Source organism: Paramormyrops kingsleyae, chromosome 1 (genome assembly GCF_048594095.1).
Source record: "Paramormyrops kingsleyae isolate MSU_618 chromosome 1, PKINGS_0.4, whole genome shotgun sequence".
NCBI classification, from domain to species: Eukaryota; Metazoa; Chordata; class Actinopteri; order Osteoglossiformes; family Mormyridae; genus Paramormyrops; species Paramormyrops kingsleyae.
The window spans coordinates 20,523,275-20,545,645 of record NC_132797.1 but is presented as its reverse complement, the minus strand read 5'-3'; the positions used below and the strand labels follow the sequence as shown (position 1 = coordinate 20,545,645).

Here is a 22,371-nt window from a genome sequence, read left to right as displayed (position 1 = left end):
CCTGACATCAATTTATAAACTTAGCCTCCAAACCAATTTTAATCTCAATTTTAAACTGCAAGCAGAATGTGATGCCACAATGCATAAAAGACAAGTTTATTCCCGGACATCTATTATCAATAATTCGTCATTTAAGCAGTCATCTACAATTTTACTTGCAGTGTCAAATATATCACAGAGCACATATACACACACATAATCAGTTAAACAGTAATGTAAACATTTCCTACAGATATTTAGTTTGGCTGGATTTAAACATAATGCTCAATGTTTTACGCAGCCTTTTTTAATATGACTGAGGGACACAGCAAAGAAAGCAGGGCCCCGCCCTCCTTCTTCCATTGTCGCTCGTCAGTGCAGGTTTGTAGGAGGCCCGGAGACTGACGTTAGCAGAAACAGGAACCCTGTTACTTCATAACTTGTGAGGCGAGTTCAGCTTGGGCCTCAGTGTATTAGCTGACTGGAAGATTGTTGGTTTTCAATCCTGTCCTTGGCAGAATACTGACATGTACGTTGGGCCCTTGAGAAAGGCCGTTAACTAGATCAGCAGAATAATGATCAGATAAAAGTCTGACCAGAAGCTCCAGTATATCTCTACACGACTGACTAGAAACGGTATGATCATCCTCAGTTGAAACTTATATTATTGACTATCCCATTAAAATGGTGCGTGTCGAGGTCTGGGATATATTAGACGGTTTGCTAACTTTCGATACTTTTAGTGGACAAGATGATTGCAGGAGAAATAGGCAGGGATAAAGATCTGAGCGACTTTGACATTTGACATCATTATGGCCAGATGACTGGGTCAGAGCATTTCTGAAACAGCGAGGCTTGTGGGGTGCTTACGATCAGCCGTGGTGAGTACCTACTGAGACTGTTCTGAGGAGGGAAAAACCATTAACTGCTGACTGGGTGTTGGCTGGCCAAGACTCATCGATCTGAGGTTTGAAGAAAGGCTTTCCTGTCTGGTATGAACCAACAGAAGTGTTACTGTCGTATAAATGGCAGATCATTTTAATGATGGTTACAGGTGTGCTGTGTCGTGACACACAGGCCGTCAAATTTCTCTAGCACAACATGCCTCTGACACTCGACACATCTGGCCGTCCACATGATGCAGGGAGTCTTCAGCCTGCCCGAGACCCTGTGGAGTATATGCTGGTTTGTGACATGGGAGTATGGAGAACAGGAAACCCACACAGTCACCCATCTAAATCACTGGATTGAAAGACCAGGCTGTGGAGGAATCTGCCTGATATTGCTCATGACTGTGAGGTTGACATAATGGATTACAGCATTACAGGTACCCAGCAGAGAACTGGAAATGACTGTAAGTATCCCAGGGATCTCCAAGGGTCAGCACTGTGGGGGCAGGCAGTGTCTGAGCATTCGGGCATCACACCCCGCTTTCATCCTAAGGACCAGACCCCCAGCCCCCCTGCCCCACTTAGCTGAGAAACTACACTCGCAGTTTTGTGGCACTATGGACGCATATAAGATGCTCTGTAACACCTTGTCACCTATCTTAAAAAAATGCGACATCAGGGACATGTTTCTGCTATTTTTATCACCATTCATTAGCAGTTCAAGCCTCAAGTTTATTTCCATGGGTGAAATTTTTCAGTGGTCATTCAGCCACGTAGTGAGCTTCACGTAAACCTCACACCCCAGCATCACAGTTTCTCTTTGCTCACTTTTGGCTGGGGTGTCAGACTCCCCCTGAAAGATTTATTGCTCTTTACAGTAAGTCCTCGTTGCTGAATCGAACCTGAAGGGAGCACCGAAGGTCTGGCACAGATACACCAGCCATTACCCATGACTTTGAGCAAAGTAATCCATATGTTTCCAATTAAATCTTACTGAGGGCCAATATGTATCCTCTTTGATGTGTACCTACTCCCTTTGGCACAAAGAGGAAGTTCCTTACTGAATGAGGATATGGTCGGCCTGATCTTCACTTCCTCTATCTAGACTGAAATCATTGTAAGGTGGTCAGCTAAGCAGATATAAAAGAAGTTAAATATGATATAATAACTATTCCTCACAAGAAACTCACATATCCAGCCCAATACAGACATCAGCAGGACCCGTTAAGCAGAAAATAGGACTGGAGAGAGTCATTGTCTGAAGAATGCATTATTATAATAAACTATGCATGAGAACATTAAATAGATTTTATTATTAAATCCAGCACGTTTGTAAAATACAGACCTACTTATCAGTTATTGTCACTGCAATGTAACACGAAGTAAACACTGTTGATATTTTCATTTGCATGCAATAAAACATTATGCAAAAAAAAAACAAGGGTGAGCTGTGGAAAAGAACAATATGCACGTTACATTGGCAGTAGAAATACCAGTGCCTACCCTTATTGTTCAGCTGAAATGCCTGCTGTACAGATATACTGTACGCTATGGACCCCGTAAGATACCTCTGAGCTCTGACAGAAACCCGGCATAAAGGAGAAGGCTCACCGTGCCAATGGTCATGACGGCATCCTTCCCATACCAGCCGCCCTCATACGCTTCATGCAGGGACTCTGTCAAGTTCATCGACGCCTGCTGCATCCCTAGGAAACAACCACACCAATATTTATCCATTCAGCGTCTGCTTTGGTAACACTTTCGAGGAGACACAAATAATGTAGTACACTCCAACTTAATGTATTAATTAACCAGGAACTAAGCGTTATTAACATACTGACCCTATGTTTGTTCATCATCAATCAGTCATAATGGTCCATATATTTCATGCAGTTATTCCTGCATATTTTTTCATGATTTGTACTTGAGTAGTAACTGAGTTACTAAGCTACTTGTGCGCCCTCAAGTAAAGTGTTACTGATGGTTTTTATCCAAAGCCACTTAAAATTAAGAAATCGGGGTCAGCCAATCCCTGGAGGGCCCGATGGTGACATCACTCTGCCAATCATGGGTGGCCTTCGGATTACAGGCACAGCATCTTAAGCCAGTAAGCGCCAAAGCGCCGCACGCATGAGCTGACTCCAGCCCTATAGACTTACCGCTTTTTATGGCTCAGTAGAGCTCACACCCATCAATTTTACAAATCCTTCAATGAAGAAGTCTTACTACTGTGTTCTCTAGTGATGGCTAGTGATCTTTTTCATTAATAAACATACTTTTATGTTTATGCGTGTCAATGGGCCAGTGGGGCAATGGATAATGTGTCTGACTATGGATCAGAAGGTTCTAGGTTTGACTCCTGGCTGGCTCGTTCATTTTTTTGTGGGCAGTGGTGGCTTAATAATTAGGGAAGCGCACTTGTAATTCAAATATTGCAGCAAGACCAGCAAGGTACTGCTCCCCGGGCGCTGAATTAGCTGCCCCCTGCTATGTCATGATGTCACATACGGGTTAAATGCAGAGGACACATTTCATTGTTGTGTGCTGTGGTGTGTCAACACTGATCACCTAAGTTCCTTTTGGTGGCACTTCTCATAGAGGGAAAAATAGAAGAAATTAGAAAAGCCAATGATAAAGCGAACAAATGTCACATAATGCTAGGCTAGTTTAACACCATATACCTATTGGAGGGGGTACTATACTGACTGGCAGAGAATCGATTGAGGTTAAACAGTCCATGAGGGTAAACAATGTTGTGGTGAATGAATGAAAAATGTTAAAATGTTTGAAAATGATCTTAAGAAAATGATTTCATAACAAGGTATGATAGTCTTGAAGCTCTTCCTGTTTTATGGTTATGCTGATAGGACCAACAAAAGCTGCCGTCAATAAAACAATGTTGAATGTTGAAGATTAACACTAGATGATAGATGATATAAACTATCTGGGGCGGGGGGGGGGGCGGGCTTCTGTCTTTGGTGGGCTGAAGACTCACCTTTAATGGCGGCCAGGTATGCCTTCATTTCCTTTTGCAGCCGAGTTCCTTCTGCCTGTAGGAAAATAAAATTAAGGACAGGAGAGCTTCAATTAGCAGCCTCCTGACACTGGACTCTCAGTAAATTATCCGAACCACGGATCTCTGTGTAATACTCTTTAGTATGGCAACTAAAAAAGTGAATGTCCTAATTTCATTAGCAGCTGAACCTGCTGTCAGACAAACTTCACTGAATCATTCTTATTAAGTTGCCCTACAAATTCACAGACAAACCAGGTGATGCCAATGCAAGTACTTCCTGTACTTATTTAATGACATACTTCCATCTCTCGTGGTGTCACGGTCCCCTCATCTCACAACAGGGATAATTAAGTAAAGTAGCGATAAAACTGCCCCCTATTTCAAAGCCAAGTGAGAAGGCAGAGGCAAATGTAGGATGTGATCCTACAGGGTGCTCAGTTCCCTGAAGAAATATGGCACGCCACCACCTGGACAACGTTTGCTGAACGGCGGGGAAGGGAGGTGCACGGAGGTGCATGTGGGGAATATCCATCCATCCATTTTTTGCAGCCAGTTGGGAATCTCCAATTAACCTTAGTGTGTTTTTGGATGCTGGCAGAACATGGCAGTTCACATATCGCCAGGGCAGAGACTCAAACCCTGGTGCCAATGGTGTGACGTGAGAGTGCCAAGCTCTGTGCCACTGTGCCTCCACCACAGGGAAGGGGTATGGAACTGAAAATGGGTGAAAGTACACCGTATAATAGATAAAAATAAATAAGTATGGGTCTGGCCATGGGGGGGATGCATGCCGCTGGATTCCCCTAAATGGGTGGAGACCTCACTCCCCCCAGTGTTCAACCCAAAGTTACGCTCTCGTGTCTGGTGTTTAAAAACAATGTGCTTCTGGCGGTCCAAGGCTGTGCCTTCTGTACATGATCTCCGCCAGAAACGGCTTCCAAAGGCAGGCTTAGGTAGCGTAAAATCAGCAGTTCAGTCAGAAAAAGTTTAAATGAAAAATGAAAAGAAAACAAAAACGGTCCTACTTTTGGACGAGGATCTGAAGAAAGAGCCGCCGGGTGGCGACAGGCCTCATGCAGGGGCCACAGTAAATGCTGCTCATCTGAGGCCACTCATGCAGACTGCCCTGGGATTTCACACCTTTCGCGGGTTACTGGCCAACACACGTGTCAGGTCAGATTCCCTGGCAGCAAACGACCAGAGGCCGCCTCTCTCCAGGGTGCTGAAATCAGTGTATTTATCAGTCGGTCACAGTAAGGCGGCTCTTGTGTGAAGTGAAGCACATGGTCCATTGGTATCTGCACTCTGGATCAATCCAGCCGCAATGAGGTACGGTCCACATGCACAAGCTGTGCTAGATCCAAAATTCACTTTTAACTAGATACGCACTTTAAACCTGCAATATACAAAATCATGTTTTGGGTGCCTGTTGCGTGTCCGCGTTTATTTCAAAAAAAACATTCAGATGCATATTATTTTTAGACTGTATTTTGCAGATTTCGATTTGTTATTCTGCTGTGGTCATTTCATCCGGATTGATTCCGGAATAATCACGTTCCGCCAAGATGTTCGAAAAACATGCAGCTCAGGGGTCGCTGTCCCGTCTCCTTGGCAACAGCCACAGTTGTGATACACTGCATTGGCATCATGGGTAATTAGTTCCGCAAAATGCCCCCAAAATCAGCAGAAATCAGCCATGCTCTCACGCGACGAATGAGACTCAGCACCGCAATGTGTGAAAAATCTGATTCTCTGTTACAGCAGACAGATACACAAGTATGTTTTCGCGAAGCTAGGAGGAGGATTTATTCGGACAGCTTACAGTATGGTGTGACAAAGTAGGCAAATGGAACATAAGCATCTAGATTGCTACTTTAAAGGAAGAAGCCATAAAAAAGGAGCTGAACCACTGCTTCCTACCTACCATTCCCACACACAGGTGAAATTATTTACATTACTCATCAAACTATCAGTTACATATTACATCTTTACTTATTGCAGCAGATACTCTTATCCAATGCATACAATTAAGAAAATAGAGTCAGGCAATCCCTAATGCGATCAGGGTTAAGGGCCTCACTCTAGGGCCCAATGGTTATATCATCACTCTCCCAGCTATGGAATTTGAACTGACGACCTTCTGATCATGAGCACGGAACCCAAACCTGCTGAGTCACATGTCACCCCCAAAGCGAGAAAAGCTTACAGGACTTGGTATTCCCAGGTGGTCTCCTATCCAGGTACTAACCAGGCTGGATGCTGCTTCCTTTCTCATATCGGATAAGTTCAGCATCTTCAGGGTTGGTACGCGTATACTACAGGATTCTAAAGGAGCATGTCCTCAACTTTTCCCCACCCCCAAAACATCTACATCCATCTGTACATCATGAGCTGCATTAAATATTCCATTGATCTTCTAAAAGCTTATCCTGATCAGGGCCATGGGGGGGGGGGGAGCCTGTTCCCATCACAAGGTACATCTTGTACAAAATGCCAGTGCCTTAAATATTCAGGCTTTAAAATAAAGCTTTGTAATAAGTCTGTCAGAGACTGCAGACCTTGATCCATCCATATTGGTCTCTGTCAATACAGCTCATTCTGACACGTCTGATCTTCCAGCAAATGGGGAAGCTCAGGTCTTTCATAAGGATGTTCTCAGAAGGTCTCCACGCACAACGTGGATGAGGGAACCCCTGCTTAGTAATTTACTGTATGTGTTAAATAACGTGAAGGCGAATGGAATCCCAGGGGTGCAGATCAATGAAATGCCAGCACATTACACTATCAGATGGTTTTACTGGGGTCCGGGTCAGATGTTTGTCAATATGAAATCATCTGAAATGCCTTAGATCAGTGTTTCCCAACCCGGTCCTTGGGGACCCCCAGACAGTCCACAATGCAGCCCCCTCCCAGCCCCCAGGCTATTTTTTGTGATTGTACTGTATGCAACCAAAATTGTAATTTTGCCTATGCTGTGATACTCATCATTTCTGGATTCCCATAAATTAATGAGGCTGTGAAAAGATAAACGGTCACCTAGAGGATGGCAAAGTTGTTGATAAAAGTTGTATAAAATGTATAACATCACTAGCTGCATTAGGTACTGTACTACATTAACGTTCATGCGTTTGTAGATGTGATGCATGCAGTGTGGCTTTTAAAATTTCTGAAAGCCAAATCATAACATCTAAACGTGTCATTACATTCCCAGAGTGACACTGCGTTAACGTGCTGTTCATCTGGGTGCCCACACACAGCGACAGTCAACACCAAACATTATGTCCTCAGCTCAAGCACATCTATACTGCCAGCATGTTATTTTATTTTGTGAAAAACTGCACTTGGGAAAACATAACAATTACACTGATTTGTAAACAAAGCCACCAAAATCTCAAGTGTCAGGTATCATTCGTGCTAGCACTACGGTATGTTTCTATAGAGATACAGAGTGTGAATTTAACAACTAGCACTAATACTGGATTATGACCTACAGTAGGGCTTTAATTATTATTTTTTTGCTGTCAGTTTTGAGTGCCTGATTCTTTTGGACTAGATTTAGAGCATGCATCCTCAAATCCTCCTTAAACTGCAACTGAAACTGAGAAATAGTCATAGATGTACAGGAAAACAGAAAAATGGTCTGTGGCAGCCTTGTTAGTACAATTAAACATGAAAATGAACATGAAAAAAACAGGATGTGCAATGTGGAGAATGGCAGGATGTGAATTAACAAGTTAATCTCAAATCAAAGTCGAAACACCAAATGCAAATTTTTCCCAATAAAATTTCAACACGGTGCTGTTGTCAGGGTCAGCACCTGTCTGCGCCAACCTTTCGTGTCTCTTCCCTTTTTGGCCAGAAGGTGTCGCTGGCCATCCTGTCCTGCCTGTGTCTTTCGAGTACTTAGTGTGTTTCCCTAGCTCCACAGATTGTTGTGTGGTGTTATGGGCTAAGTGTGTGGCTACTAGCTTGTTAGTTGTGTGTTCAAGCCCCGCAACCAGTGTTTAGTAGATTTTGTTCCTTAGTGTTTCCGTTTTATTAGTTTTTCTAGTTCCTGAGTTTTGTGTTTTGCATTCTGATTTGGTTTTTGCTTTGTGCCCTTGGTTGTGTTTCACGTCTTTGTTATTTCCCTAGTGTTGGATTCTGTTTCCTAGATTCTGAGTTCCATGAGTTAGTTTATTAGATTCACCTGTGTGTTGTTCCCCAGAGTCTCTTGATTGTTCTCACCTGTCCTGTGTTTCCTTGTTAACCCTTTGTATTTAAGTACCTGATCTTGCTCTGTTCCTTGTGGAGTCATTGACTGTGTTTTCTTGATTATGTGATGTTGGCTCTTATGTTCGCTTCCCTTCCTGTTGTCTGTGCGCTTTCCTTCTTGTACTCCATGTTACCAGTTTTCCTTCGTAGATCGTTTTGTTCTGTTAGTTATATTGTACCCCCGAACCCGTGACAATTGATACTCAAAATGTTTCGCAGCCATTCTGTCTTCAGCTATTAATAGGTGTCTTTTTCATTCTTTATACTCATTTTTTATAGTGCAAACAAAATGTTATTCTGAAGTGTCTACTAAAGCTGTTTTTTGCACTGAACACCATTTAAAAAAAGGAAACCACTTCTAATACTATATTTTCTAAATGCATTTTGATTTTTCTTAGTTTTTTTTTTTTTATCTTCTTTGCAAATTATATTATTTTCAAAATTTTCTCAGGAAGTTAAACCGGACAATCCTAATGGCACCTGACATTTTCAAAGCAGGTTTCCCCATACATTTGCTTAACCTGAATAAACACATGTATGGTTTGGCCAAATACAAAAGAAACACTATGTAATAGTATTTAGGTAAAGCTATGGAACTTTCTGGAAAGGTACTTAAAGAGCATGGAAACTGTCACATTAGAAACCTGACATCCAGTTTCCAGCATCTCCTGCAATGTTAATGAATATTTCACATTTGTCATGCTTGAATTTCTCTCTGTCAGAAAGGCTGACCCACCTTTCTGAGTAGGTAAGAGGGAATCCTATCATTCCACAGCAGGAAATCGATTTCGGAAGCTGATCCCTGAGCTGCCATTCGGCACACGAACGCGGTCAGCAGACCACCTGAGTTTCTAACGGCATCCCTCTCTGTCTTTAAAGCTTAAAAGACATGGGAGAGCCTGGCTGTTTTTCAAATGTAATGTGAAAATGGAAAAAATATTTAACCAGACTGAACTTACAACAGGATCATGTATATTCACCATTACTGTACCAGTAGGTCTAAATGAATGATTAGAGGTTTGATATAGACTTTTAAGTAATGTATTATGACTGCATTGCAGACAATAATCAAATGTTCTTAATGGATGAACTACTGCCAACACTTATATCCATATACGCTATTCTTACATGCAGTGAGAACCTTGAAAGCAAAAATGAAATAGCAATATTACAAATAATTTTTTGTTCGGCCTAAGCACAGGAAAACATTACAGCATTGATGATAATTATGTTAAGTGATTCTGTTGCTCATGATTAATGACTTTTCTTAATCAATCCCGGGGCTTTTTATTGGATAAGACAACTGAGACGTGATTAAAATTTGAACATTTCTGTTGTGGCGAACACAGCCACTCATCAATGAACCTACGGCAATCTCTACTTTCCTGATTTTATTCGGTTAATCTTATTATTTGGAACGACACTTACGATTTACCATTTGAAATGACAATTAATGGATGAAGACAGCATCCTCCTTACAGTCTCTCCTGATCTCCTGCATTGACAGGATAGTCACAGCACAGACAAAGATTTTAATACCAATATTAATTACACAATTAAGTTGCATCATGATACTATGTAAGCATGAAAACACCCCGATTCCATTTCTGAACTCCACGATATTGAAGAGGCTCTTAACTCTCCAGCTGAGAGAAAATGCAAATAAAATTTATTAATAACAGGTTTATTTCTGTGGAAATAAATAAATCACAGAATGTCTGGCTCTGCCTCAATCATTTTTATATTTTAATTTTACATAGAAATTACACATACAAAATGCTAGAGTTTAATGTCTACCTACATATAGAGTGCTGATATATAATAGAGCAACATATATATATATATATACTGTAGTGTGTAGAGAGAGAGTGAGAATGGCCATTCTAGGGGCCCTTCACTATGACATTCCTGTGTGCAGTGTATTTCTATGTGAGCTCAGCTCTCAACAGACCAAGATTAATCTGCCCCCTCGCTACAACCTGCCCAGCCCTATGATCCCAGCACCCTATTGTCATTCTCCACCATGGAAACCACAAGAGCAGGGGCTGAAGGAGAAAAAGCAGACAGAAGAAGACCACAGAAACTCCTGGAATACTGACTGTCACTAAGAAGACCATCAGCTATGCTATTTGCCGCAGATTAAAGATTAAATGACATACAAACATTTTTTACAGTTCTAACCAACCAATCCTGTTAATTAGGTAGCCATCTTTTAGTCAGCTGTGCTTTTGGGTGCAAGCTTTAACAAAAACTGCAGGCAACATTTATAACGGAAAGGTTGCGAGCCAAGCCAGGTAGCTGAAATGAATATTTTTAATTCAAAACAAATTTAAAACATTTTCCATCAAGGCCTGAAGGAAAAAAAGAAATAAGTTAAAATTCAGAGCATGACATGGAAGGACAACACTGACAGACACGAAGCTGAGGAACCATAACTGAACTCGCGACATCAGATATGACAACAAGATCCTCGTCTGGCCTGTGTCGTTATCAAATGAAGCCCAGTGTCATATTCCGTACGTGAGCCGGGAGCGAGGAAACAACTCCGGGAGCCAGGAATCCAAACAGACGGATTTATTAGGGAAACCAAAGGGGAATCGAGGACAGATGGCAGCAAACATCAATGACAGATCTGCGGTTACAGACTAGAACATGGACTTAAATGCGGGACATGACATCAGAACGAACGCAGGACAGCTGATACGTTGGGAATTCACATGGGGGTAAGGAGGTGGGCGTGGCACATGAGAGGGCTGGGCGGAGGGACGTGACGCCCGGTCTTTACGGAGAATCTCCATCATGATTTTCAGTGTGGATGCAGATTCAGAGCATGCTTTCAAAAAAAGCAGGGAGGAAAATCATTTCCCATCAGCCAAACAAGGTACAATAGTCACTTATCTCGGCTCCTGGATTTCCTCTGGAGGGATGAAGATGGGGCCTCATTAAATGTAAATGTGCTGCTGGTTTGCACAGAGCTACACTCAGGCGTCTCCAGAACTACTTAAAGGGCTGAGAACTTGCCGTTCTCCTCTGATCTCTCTCATTAATGTGGTGTTTCTAGCAATAAGACTGGGTATTCGAATCACACCATGTTCTGAAAAGTCTGGACGTTGTATTGCGTTGGAAATTTCAGGAGGGTGGCTGTTTCTGAGATGCTGGAACCACCCCGTCTGGCACCAGCAATCGCACTGCATTTCAAATCACTTAGACCCTGCATCCTAGACTGGTGCTCAGACACACAGTAAGTGACTCCTTGACCCTGTCTGAATGCTGTATATAGGAGCAGGCTGCAAGCTGCTTTGGCTAATAAACTCTCCACTGAGTAAACATCCTCATGTAGCGGCATGATTCCATTATACAGTCAGCAGTGGTGGCCAGGCTCACAAACTGCATGCCCACACAATCCTGCTCACCTTACATAGGGGGGTTTATTTCGCACAGCTGATTACTTTTTAATGCACCTCAGAGTTTTGCAATAGCAATATCAGCTGAAGTGGGCAGTCGCTTCATTCCCTTCTGAATATGGAAAACGGGGGTTTTATGGTACAACAGAAGTGCCTTTCTGTTAAATGCAAAGATGACACAATGTAGGAGCACTAGATGATAGAATTATAATATTTGAATCATTCAGTTAAAGATTATACACTACAGTACCTTGTGACCCAAAATAAACAGCACATACGTATGTGCAGCAGTCCTTATGATGTTTTTTCCCCCAATTTTACCAAATATTAGGTGTGTATCATCTGTGATTCTTAGAATTACATTATTTTTTTTTCAAACTGTTTCTAACTTTCTTACTTTTTAGAAAAGTAAGAAAGTTAGAAATAACAGCAGATAGAAATCTGTTGTGCTTTTTTCCCCGGGTTACAGTAGATTTGTTTGCATATAGAAGTTGCTACTGTAAGTACCATACAATTGTTATTTAAGCCCAGATAAATAAAAACATGGACTTAAAGGAGGGGGACATACTTCCTTTTAACAATGAGTGTGTATATATACTGTATATATCTCAAGTAGTTACTGTATTTGTTACCATATCCATTATTTCTGTAAACCTTTATGAACTATGAACTACAGAAGGAACAAGTCATGAATAACACAAGTGAAATACTGATCTCATGTTTGCTCATCATTATGGGGCGATGGTGGTGCAGAAGGTAGTGCTACCGTTTGGCAACTGGAGGGTTGCAGGTTCGAGCCCTAGCTCCTCCTGACCCCATCGAAGTGTCCTTAAGCAAGAGACTGAACACCAAATTGCTCCTGGTGAGCCAGTTGGTGCCTTGCATGGCAGCCTCCACCACCGGTGTGTGAGTGTGGATGGGTGAATGTGAGGCATAACTGTAAAGCGCTTTGTGTGCTCATGTAAATGCAATCCATTTACCATTAATGAATCCTGATGCATCTTATCTCAAGTTTCTCAAACTATGTTTGTTCATGATTTGTACCTCAGTAGTATCTGAATCAAGTAAAACGTTACCAAAAAAACAAAACTTCAATTACTACATTTTTCTAGTTCATGCAAAAATCTAAGAATTAGTATTCTGATGCTGATACAGTATTAATTCTGATTATACCCATTCATGATCTGGATTAGTATTGGATTGGAGTATGGTATGAGAATCAGAACACTGATTCCTTAGTTTTTTGACCATTCTGAAAAAAAAAATACTGATAAAGCAAGCCCATATTTACTTCTCCTTCCCTTCCAGGTCAGTATGGGGGGGTCAAACGTCTTATTAGCCTGTCTGACGGCACCTCACTCCAACATGACAGAGGTAGGGAAGACATACAGGTCTGATATTTTATCTAGTAATTTACATGACAGATAGAGAGCTAATATCTGAGGCAAATCCTCTGGTTTTGCTGACAATTTCACATCTCCCCTGCCTCCCCCCTCCCCACTACGGCCACTGGGGTCCTACCTCCTGTTTCTTAAAGTTTTGGACAAATACTTCAAACTGTTCATCCTTCGTCTCGTCGGCCTTGCCCAGCTTCTGGAGCACCTGGAGGAGACAAAACATGTTGGGAAACAAAGGCAAACTTGTTCATTGTTGTAAAAAAAATCTTTAAGGTAAGATGGGTGTCGGTAAAGTGTGTCTTCAAAACCCATATGGGAGAGATTACCAAGTTCTGTCAATAACTACCTGATTTCACCCCCACCTGAACCAATAAAACACAAAATTGGAATTACTCAGTGATGGGGAGGACATGATAATACCAATAAAGCCTCATTTCTCCCAGGCCAACAGTATCACAGCAGTCTGTCTATTTAATTCCTATTTATTTTTGTGAGTCGACCACACTCACACCATGCACTCACACACTCACTGGCTATATAAATATATCAATAATGAATTAGTAAAGATTCTGTTGGCACGGCAACAATGCATTTCCTGGACAGCCTCCCCCATCTAATCCCTCCCACACTCCCAACCACTGACATTTCTAGAATTACTGTATGGATCACCTGGAAATGTGAAAGCCAATAAATGTGTTTCTACCTGAACTTGGCATGTAACTCGTGTAAACTAAAGTACACCTATTCATTTATTACAAGTTCCACTTAATTGCCAATTTGCAAAACATTTTGAAGTTTCAAAGTTTTGTCACATACATATGTATATCGCGTACAATATACAATATGCAGTGCGGTGCCCATACATTTAGCAAAGACAGAGATTATAACTTATTACAAAAATTTGACATTAAATTATAATCATAAATATCTATGGTGTGCAAAACTGACAACAAATGGAGGTAATACAAGAGTCTAGAAATAAGCATTTATTTATGTACATGTGTGGGTTAAGAAGGCTGCTGAGAATGATACTGTGCAGGTGCTAAACACTGCACTCATCTAGGATCCCAACTGTCTGTGCAAAGAAGCTCTTCAAACAGACACAAACATACAGATACATACACACCCTACTGCAGTTTTTTGCAACCTAGACTGTTTTTGACTGTGCAGACACAAGCTCCAGTGAGCTGACCAAAAAACTACCTCACATGTACAATGGGCTGTACATAAAATCTGTGTAATATAACAGATGCCAAACTTGTGGAAACTGAACACTAGCACACTCAACAAGTTTCGCTGAAAGAAAATCCCGCAATAAGTTGAAAATGTTACCACAATACCACGCAAGCTTTAGCTACACACGCTCCCCACTTCTCCAAAAAAATCCATATTGAAAGCCCAGCTCTCTGTGACGTGTCTCAATCCAATCAGGATCACCAAATTTGCACCTGTTCTTTCATGTGCTGACTAGGATTACAGCTGGGTGGGTGAGAAAACGAATGTAGACTCATCTCGTGCACCACAGTTTGTGAAGCAATGACCTGTACTGTACGTTGTTCCTAGGAAGCTTGAAAAATCCATGGAAAACGTTTAGATGACTGTGTTGGAAAGATGACTTCTGCAGCCTTCCTTTTCGCCCTCTGCTGCCACCAAATGCTGCCATTTCAGTGTGGAGGTGATTTGTGTCAGGTGTATCAGGTATCGATTTTCATCCAAATAATGTTTTTCTGAAGTAGTACTAAGATCCATCAAAGATCAGAGTACAGAGAGTAATAAGTTCAAATAGAGTTATCCTATTCATAAGATCAAGTGTCTACTGCAGTTACCCTTCTCTTTGCAGCCACTAAGCAGAGTTGCTTCAATTTTGGTGCAATATATCTCAAAATTTGAACAGTACTAGATTGTTAACCCTTCAGTTTGCAAGGTTTGGAAAATGACAAATACTTTCTGAGTTATCATGTTGACAAGATCAAGTGTCCGATGCTGCTCTTCTCTTACACACCACTATGTGGCACTGCTTCAGTTTTTCTGTGACTAGTCTGATCACTGCCAGATCTTCATAGAATGTGTCTGCAAAGTTTAGAAAATATTCGGCAAATATATTTATATTTTAGTTACCATGCTAACAATCAAGTGACGGAGGCTACTTTTCTTTGCTATCACTGCTTTAATTTGTGGCACTGCTTTGATTAACTTTCTGGTGATTTCTCTCAAATTTTGGTCACTTTGTCTCAGCATGTTAATTGTAGATCTTCACCCATTTCATTTTGCTGTGAAGTAGTAATACGATCGATCAAATACTTTTCAAAAGGTCAAATGTCGTCTGCAGTCACCCTTCCATTTTTACCACTAAGCAGTGTTGCTTTGGTCAATTTGTCTCAAAATTTGATTAGTTCCGGAATGTAGCCTAAACAATGTGCCTGCAATGTTTGGAAAAGAAGCATCAGATACTTTTTGAGTTATCGCATTGATAAGAAAGTGTCTGCGGTGATGGTGGTGGGCTGGTCCTAAAATCATATGTATTCCCTGTTTGGGGAATATAATAACCACAGACAAATGCTAGAATAAAATGCTAGAAAGTGCCATTGTGTGCTAGGAATGCACTGGTCTGTTGAAAAGCGTTGTGCCCAACGTGACATCAGCTGACTCAAATGAGACAGTCAGCACCATTACTAAATTACTCGTAAATAATCACGTATTGTCCCAAATACACACAGATTCCACAGGATACCGTTGCTATTTTTAAAATAATTAACTTCTGATCAACTCAGACTTAGCAGTAACAGTACAACAACTAAACTGTAAATCAGCAATAACAATAACAGTGCTATGAATTTCAGCAAATCAACAACACATACACATGCGCGTGTGCGCGCGCACACACACACACACACGCACACAGCATATGAGCATACAAATACAGCCATAGCCAGTATCACTAAAATGGTAAGAAAATTAAATTCCTGTGGATTTAATAATCATTTTTATTTATTTGTCGTTAAAATGTCCAACAAGAATGAAACCAATTAATTTGAAAAATAGAAATATTTAACTAATTAAACAATAATGAAAGGTCCGTATCTATGAACTAACATCAGTTAAAGTCAGTACAAAAACAGCGACATTCCATTCTCCTATTTGTCCATCTTTATTTCTGATGACGGATTCAGTCCTCCAGGGAATGGATGATATTAGTCCTGCACAAATCTATGGGGAGATGGTCTTTTCATTTGCTCTTTGCTGCAGGGGTTCTGTTGCTCAATTTTCTGCTGTAAAATTCCCAAAAAGTGTTCTATTGTCAGGAGACATGCCTGGCCAGTTCAAAGTTTTCAATTTTTTAATTTTTAACTCATGTTGTTTTTGCAATGTGTTTGGGATCGTTGTCATGTTGAAAAATTCCTCTTCTGCCAAGATTCTTGAGACTGGATATAATCACATAGTATCGCTGTTATGAATTGTTCCTGGAGCGGAAGGAGCACTGCATCCTCATACAGCCCTCAGCAACCCACCCACATGACCCTATCCACTATGTATTTATATTCTTTCTGTATTTTATGCTGGACTGTATGTAATTTTACTTTAGGGTTATGGTTATCTATATATTCACCCAAGGGATATAGATCTATCTATGTATCTACTAACCCACCTACCTGGCTGGTTGATTGGGCCCTCCTAGCCCGCTACCAGGAGAGCGGCATGGCATGGATGCTGTCCTCTCCCTGCTTGCCTGCAGTACTTACAATATTGAGGCAACACTAAGATCAAGACCCCCTCAAATTCCGTTTGATGATGCTTGCACCCGCCCAACACTAATACCTGCAGTGGGGGGGGGCATTAATGCCAGCCCCAGAGCTGCCAGGCATCAGCCAACCTGCTGGGCACATGAAGCGCTTAACATCTATAATGACTATTGGCATCATCAGGGCTTCCTGTGTTTCTCTGGGGCACAAACACAGCGACGGTTTCTTACTAAATGGAGCTCATAGAACATACCGGAATGTAATAATGCCATCCATTTGGTTTTCATTAGCACAGATATACACTCAATTTGTCATTCCAAAAGAAAGTTTAAACACACAGCTTTACATTTACAGGCTTATTCCTTGAGTAACACAAAAATAATAACAGCCCTTCATGGGCCTGTTTCAAGCAGCCTAATGATTTAGATTTAGGGGACGAGCTCCAGGTTCCAGGCCCATTTGACTAGTTAGCATTCAAAATGAGATGTTTGAATATGAGTCCATTTACAGAAAATAAATACGCACATGATGAGCCCAGTGGACAGGCCATTACTCTGAGAGACAGCATTTCCTGCCATGCTTTTGTCTGTCGGTGTATAGAAGGGCGGAGCCACTGGAGCACTGGTCCCAGCTGAAAGCTGATTGGCCCTGGTTGTGCCCCCTCCCCTATCACTCACTCAATCATAAAATATTGGTTAATATTGGTTAAAAATAAGGGTGGTCCCTTGCATGAATTTCGGCCACTCTTACTGTATGTCCCCCACCTTAAAAAAAATCCTAGAATCGCCCCCAGATGAGACACTTTCAGAACAGAAATGGTTCCTTAGTGGAGTTTGAGTGTTTTAAAACCATCTAATGGTTCGTGAATGAAATATGACACAACAGCACAGCAGTGATTCTGAATATCTGTGAACGTAACACTAACTCTGGAAGCACAAGCACTGGCATAATTACTCAGAAACGTCCGGCGCTCGTTATCGTCTCACAGACCCCAGCCAACAGAACGAATTACACTGGCACCCATTTTAACGGCTGCCATTTTGTGATCTGGCTCTGTGTGGTGATGAGTTGTGAAGGACAAAGGATATGATGTTTATCTGTAAAAGACAAAGCAAGTACGTTTTCTTGATGTATTTTACAACAAAAACTGCAGTTGTCAAGGTTACTTTCCCACTGAATAATAAACATTTCCCTTTTAATTAGGAAAAGGCAGTAAATAAAACAACAGCTTGTCAGCATGTTCTTTTGTCAGCCTACGTGAGTAATGAGGTCTCAATTTCTGACCGGCAATCAGGAATTCGTACTCCCGAACTGAGTATTTCCACTTCCAGGGTTGGGTTCGCTGTTCCCTGAAGCAACTCCAGAGTGCTGCAAAATTACTGGCTTGGTAACAAAATGATATTAACGCTCACTCCTTTGCAAGAGCACTAATAAACTACCGTCAACACTCAAGAAAGAATTCAGTGCAAACAGACCTCTATTAAGTAATAATTTACAGCAGTGACTCGGTGAGGACGTCTCACGCTGCGAAGCAAATCCAAAGTCTCCCAGGAAACGACAGAAACCACATGATCCTGAAAGTGTTTCTTTCTGAGTATCAGCAGGGAAGCTCGTCTCCAGAAGACATAACTTACGGCACAAAACATAAACACCTCATACAAATCTTAATCTGGTATTCTTTAAAAAATGGCAAAAACTTAACTACTGATAGAAAGAAAAAAAATCTAGACTGAATACAAATATCCCTTCCAGGTTTCAATGATCTAGGCGATGGTACATTCTGGTGTAGGTACTCTCCTTGCTTTCCTGCTCAGGAACGTTATTCATTCTACCACTGCACAATGACACAGAACATTACAGAAACACAACACTAACGATACACTTGATTTTTATGAGGAAAGAATCAGAAACTGTAAAATCTCAGTGTTCCACTGTTTTTACACAGATGGGGTTCAACAACAGGAAATTCTGATTAGGTAAAAGCTGGTCTCAGTGTGAAACTGACTAAACGTTCTGCAAAAAAGGGCAACAGACTCTCCACCCATCCATTTCCCCACAGGATGGCAGAGAGCCGGAATCCACCCCGGGAAGCAGGGGGCTGCACCCTGGATGGGATTCCGGGTCCACTTGGCTCATACACTCACAGTCTATCAGACCTCTAACCACGTCAGAGGTACATGCTTGGACTGAGAGTGAAAACCATAGCAACCAGAAAAGAGGCAGGATGGAACAATGTTAAATACACACACAGAGGATGGGATTCGAACCTAAAGCCCCGGAGGGAACAATCAGTGTGTTGCTGAAAAAAGCAGATTAACATACTGTATATACAAATGACAGAAGATGAACAACAATACAATACAAACAAACAAACAAACAGAAAATGTCATGAGAAAATAATGGCAGGGACAAACCAATGCTTCAGTAAGAGCTTTCTTCATTAAACAGATCCTTCAGGACATTTAAGTGTGCCTTGATTTTCCTAAAAGCTTAAGCCAACTTCAGTTAATTAAACGCTAAGCATCTATAAATAAAAGAAAGCCATACAGATGAATGTTCTGCAAGGCGAGTAGGAAGCGAGCCCTTTATTGATATAAATTCCAGTTTCTGCTGTTACTACAGTATATCAGTCCACTACAGAGGCTGCACTTACTGTAGCACAGTGACAGGCGACAGTCATTATCAGGGCAGAGAGACCAACCACCAAAGATGAGCATTCAACTGAGAGAAATGGCTAGCAAAGATCAGGAAAACTCTGCCACAAATGTTCTGGTTAAATAATAAATAAAAAACATGGGATTGGGTAATGCTAGTGCCTCATATTTACAGTGTTGGGGGTTAGAATCCTACCTTTTTGCTGTGTGTGTGGAGTTTGCATGTGATTCCCTTGTTATGTAGTTTTTGTAGTCCAATGACAGGTACTGTATGTGGTCTGTTACAGATCCCGTAACTCACTCTGCACATGCTCAGATTAGTCTTTATTTCACATGTGAAGAAGAAGCACCATGTACCAAACACACTCAGACTGAAGAAATGTATGTGCCTATGTAAATATCTTTAATATAAGTTCTGAGTGCTAAAATTGTTGCTCTTAGCTACAAAATAAACTTGTTCATGGCTGCCACAGTCTGGGATAGTTGTAGTGGTATTTCTCCAACTGCCCACCAGGCCAATTCTCAAGCCCTGGAAACGTCTACATTGTGCGTGTGGAACATTTCAGTCGAAGAAAAATTGGGTGAAATGCATAGAGCAGGGGTGGGGAACCTGATCCATTGTGGGTGCGGGTTTTTGGGATGACCTCTCTCACACACACACACACACACACACACACACACACTATTATTCAGTTATTAAAAGTGGAGTTGGGGCAGCATGGTGGTGCAGTGGTTAGCACTGTTACCTCACACCTCTAGGACCCGTGGTCAGAATTCCATGTGTGTGGAGTTTGCATGTTCTCCCCATGTCCTTGTGGGGTTTCCTCTGGGTACTCCAGTTTCCCCCCACAGTCCAAATACATGCTGCAGCTGATTGGAGTTGCTAAATTGCCTGTGATTGTGTGGTGTGTGAGTGTGTGAGCCCTGTGGTGGGTTGGCACCCCATCCTAGGTTGTTCCCTGCATTGTGCCAGTAGTCTCTGACCCCCGTTGTCCCTGAATAGGACAGGTGGTTTCAGAAAATGGATGGATGGAAAACTGGTGCATAGTATGTTTGGCTTTATTATGATCTTTGATTTTAGTTTTGATGACCATATATTGTACGCATATGCATACATACCCACACATTTTGTTGAACCAAATAATAATACTAATAATAATAATAATAAAAAAACTTTGAATAACTTGATATTTTTTTACATCATTTATAATGTTACATTTAACCTGTGGCTGTGTTACAACTATCACTGACTATAGGGGTAACTTGTAACATTTCACCCCATGGGTTTGAGGCTAAATCATTCATTATCTGTTTGTGATAGAGATAAAACCTTATTTAATAGAAGACACATGTAGATAGTTTGTATCAAATTTTGAAAGTGATTCCATAAAGGAGCTCCGAGGTACAGGCAAAAATGTAAAAAAAAAAAACGTTATAACCATCCCCGGTCTCTCCTATTAGAATAACATCTAGGATGCGGAAAAAAGTTATTGCTTTAGGTGGTGAGACAAAGAGCAGGCAGATTTGTGTTGTGTTGGCTGGTCCTGAGACAGATACCAGGCTGTACAGTTACCAGGTACTGATGGCTGGCAGATTGATCACTACCATTACCATTATTAGTAGTTACAATCGTTTATTTCTACATACAGCCTATACGTAATACAATGCTTTTAGTGTCATACCTGAGAGTACGCTCTCTATGCGTGTTATTACCACACTTGTGGCTCCTGGGTAGGTCTGTAAGCTAAGCGGTTTATCAACAGCTGGACGATGCATTTGTCAAGTTGGCATTCAGCTGCTGAGCAGCTAGCCGGCTTTAAATAGTGCAGCCCTGGTCGCAGCATTCAGTGAAGGATTCTGCTAACGGAAGCATGTCAGTATCTCCCCAGGTGAGAGGAGAGGCAGAGCAGGAGTGGATGATGAAGGCTTTCTGGACGTCCTGGGATGATTACTGAGTAACAGACTTTTACATGGACGATTTAATGCCGAGTGTCTAAATTCCAGTAGGTTACTATACCAGGAATCTGCAATGGCACCCAATCTGTGTACACAAAGCAATTTCACAACTGCACACCATTAAGAGTAAAGAACCATATATTCCCAACAAGTGGTCAAAAACAACAGGTAAATGTGCATCTTTTTTGAGCAAGCTAATATATATTCAGGTGAGCGACGGTATGCAGAATTATATATAATTACATTTTCGTAAGGATTTTATGTTATTGATGTACACACATTGTATAATTGAACTTTTTCCATTATGTATTGCAAACAGCAGGGAATATTTCACAAGTTTATTGCCACTCTTATACTGTAAATGCATCTCTTTAAATGAAAGAAACCAGCAGGCAGTATTTCACAGAATATTTAACAGCAAAGCCGTGACGTTTCCCCATTACCGTGCTTTTAAAGTTTATATTAGTCTATAACGAGGCTGCCACAATCCAAATATTACAAGAACTAGAAAATCATATCGCCGCTGCATCTGTATACATGCAGTCTAAGGATGCACATCTGGGCACATCTGCCTGATAGCCGTGGCTGGATCTGCAATACACGACCCGTATTCGACGAATAAGTGCATTTTAATTCCATTATTCATGTCGTCGAGGAAATTCTCCATCACAATGCTATAAATTATTGAAAATTTCTAATGGAGTGGCGCATCTTTTTTTGTACAATAAAAACTGAACCAAGCAGAATGCGTGCGTTTTAATTACCTCCGACTCGATGTACTTTTCAGGTTCACAAACCGCTTTTTCCCCATGTTAAATGGCCTAAAACATCAGTGTAACCCATGTAATCACCGGTAAATTAGGGAGATGCTGCTGTAAACTAGTATACTGATATGGTTATGCTGTGTAGACTAATAAATTTAATCGCATCTTTTTGCTTGCCAACAACTGCAGTAATAATACCCAAACGCAGTTGCAGAATAATTTTTAAAATACTTTGATGGTGTTCCGTTATGATTTTTTACAATATTATAATATTATATCTGCTAATAAAGGCGTGGAAATAACTTCCCGCTTGTCGG

General features: G+C 41.2%; 1 protein-coding gene across 1 annotated transcript in view; it reads right to left on the bottom strand.

The window, feature by feature from the left end:
• The window catches only part of LOC111841578 (amphiphysin), a 50,313-nt gene that overhangs the window by 27,671 nt on the left and 271 nt on the right, over positions 1–22,371 (bottom strand). The window contains exons 2-4 of the mRNA XM_072711609.1: positions 13,065–13,145; positions 3,865–3,919; positions 2,481–2,575 (exon numbers count right to left, since the gene is read on the bottom strand). Coding sequence (XP_072567710.1) covers positions 2,481–2,575; positions 3,865–3,919; positions 13,065–13,145 — 231 coding nt within the window. The remainder of the gene's footprint in view (positions 1–2,480; positions 2,576–3,864; positions 3,920–13,064; positions 13,146–22,371) is intronic.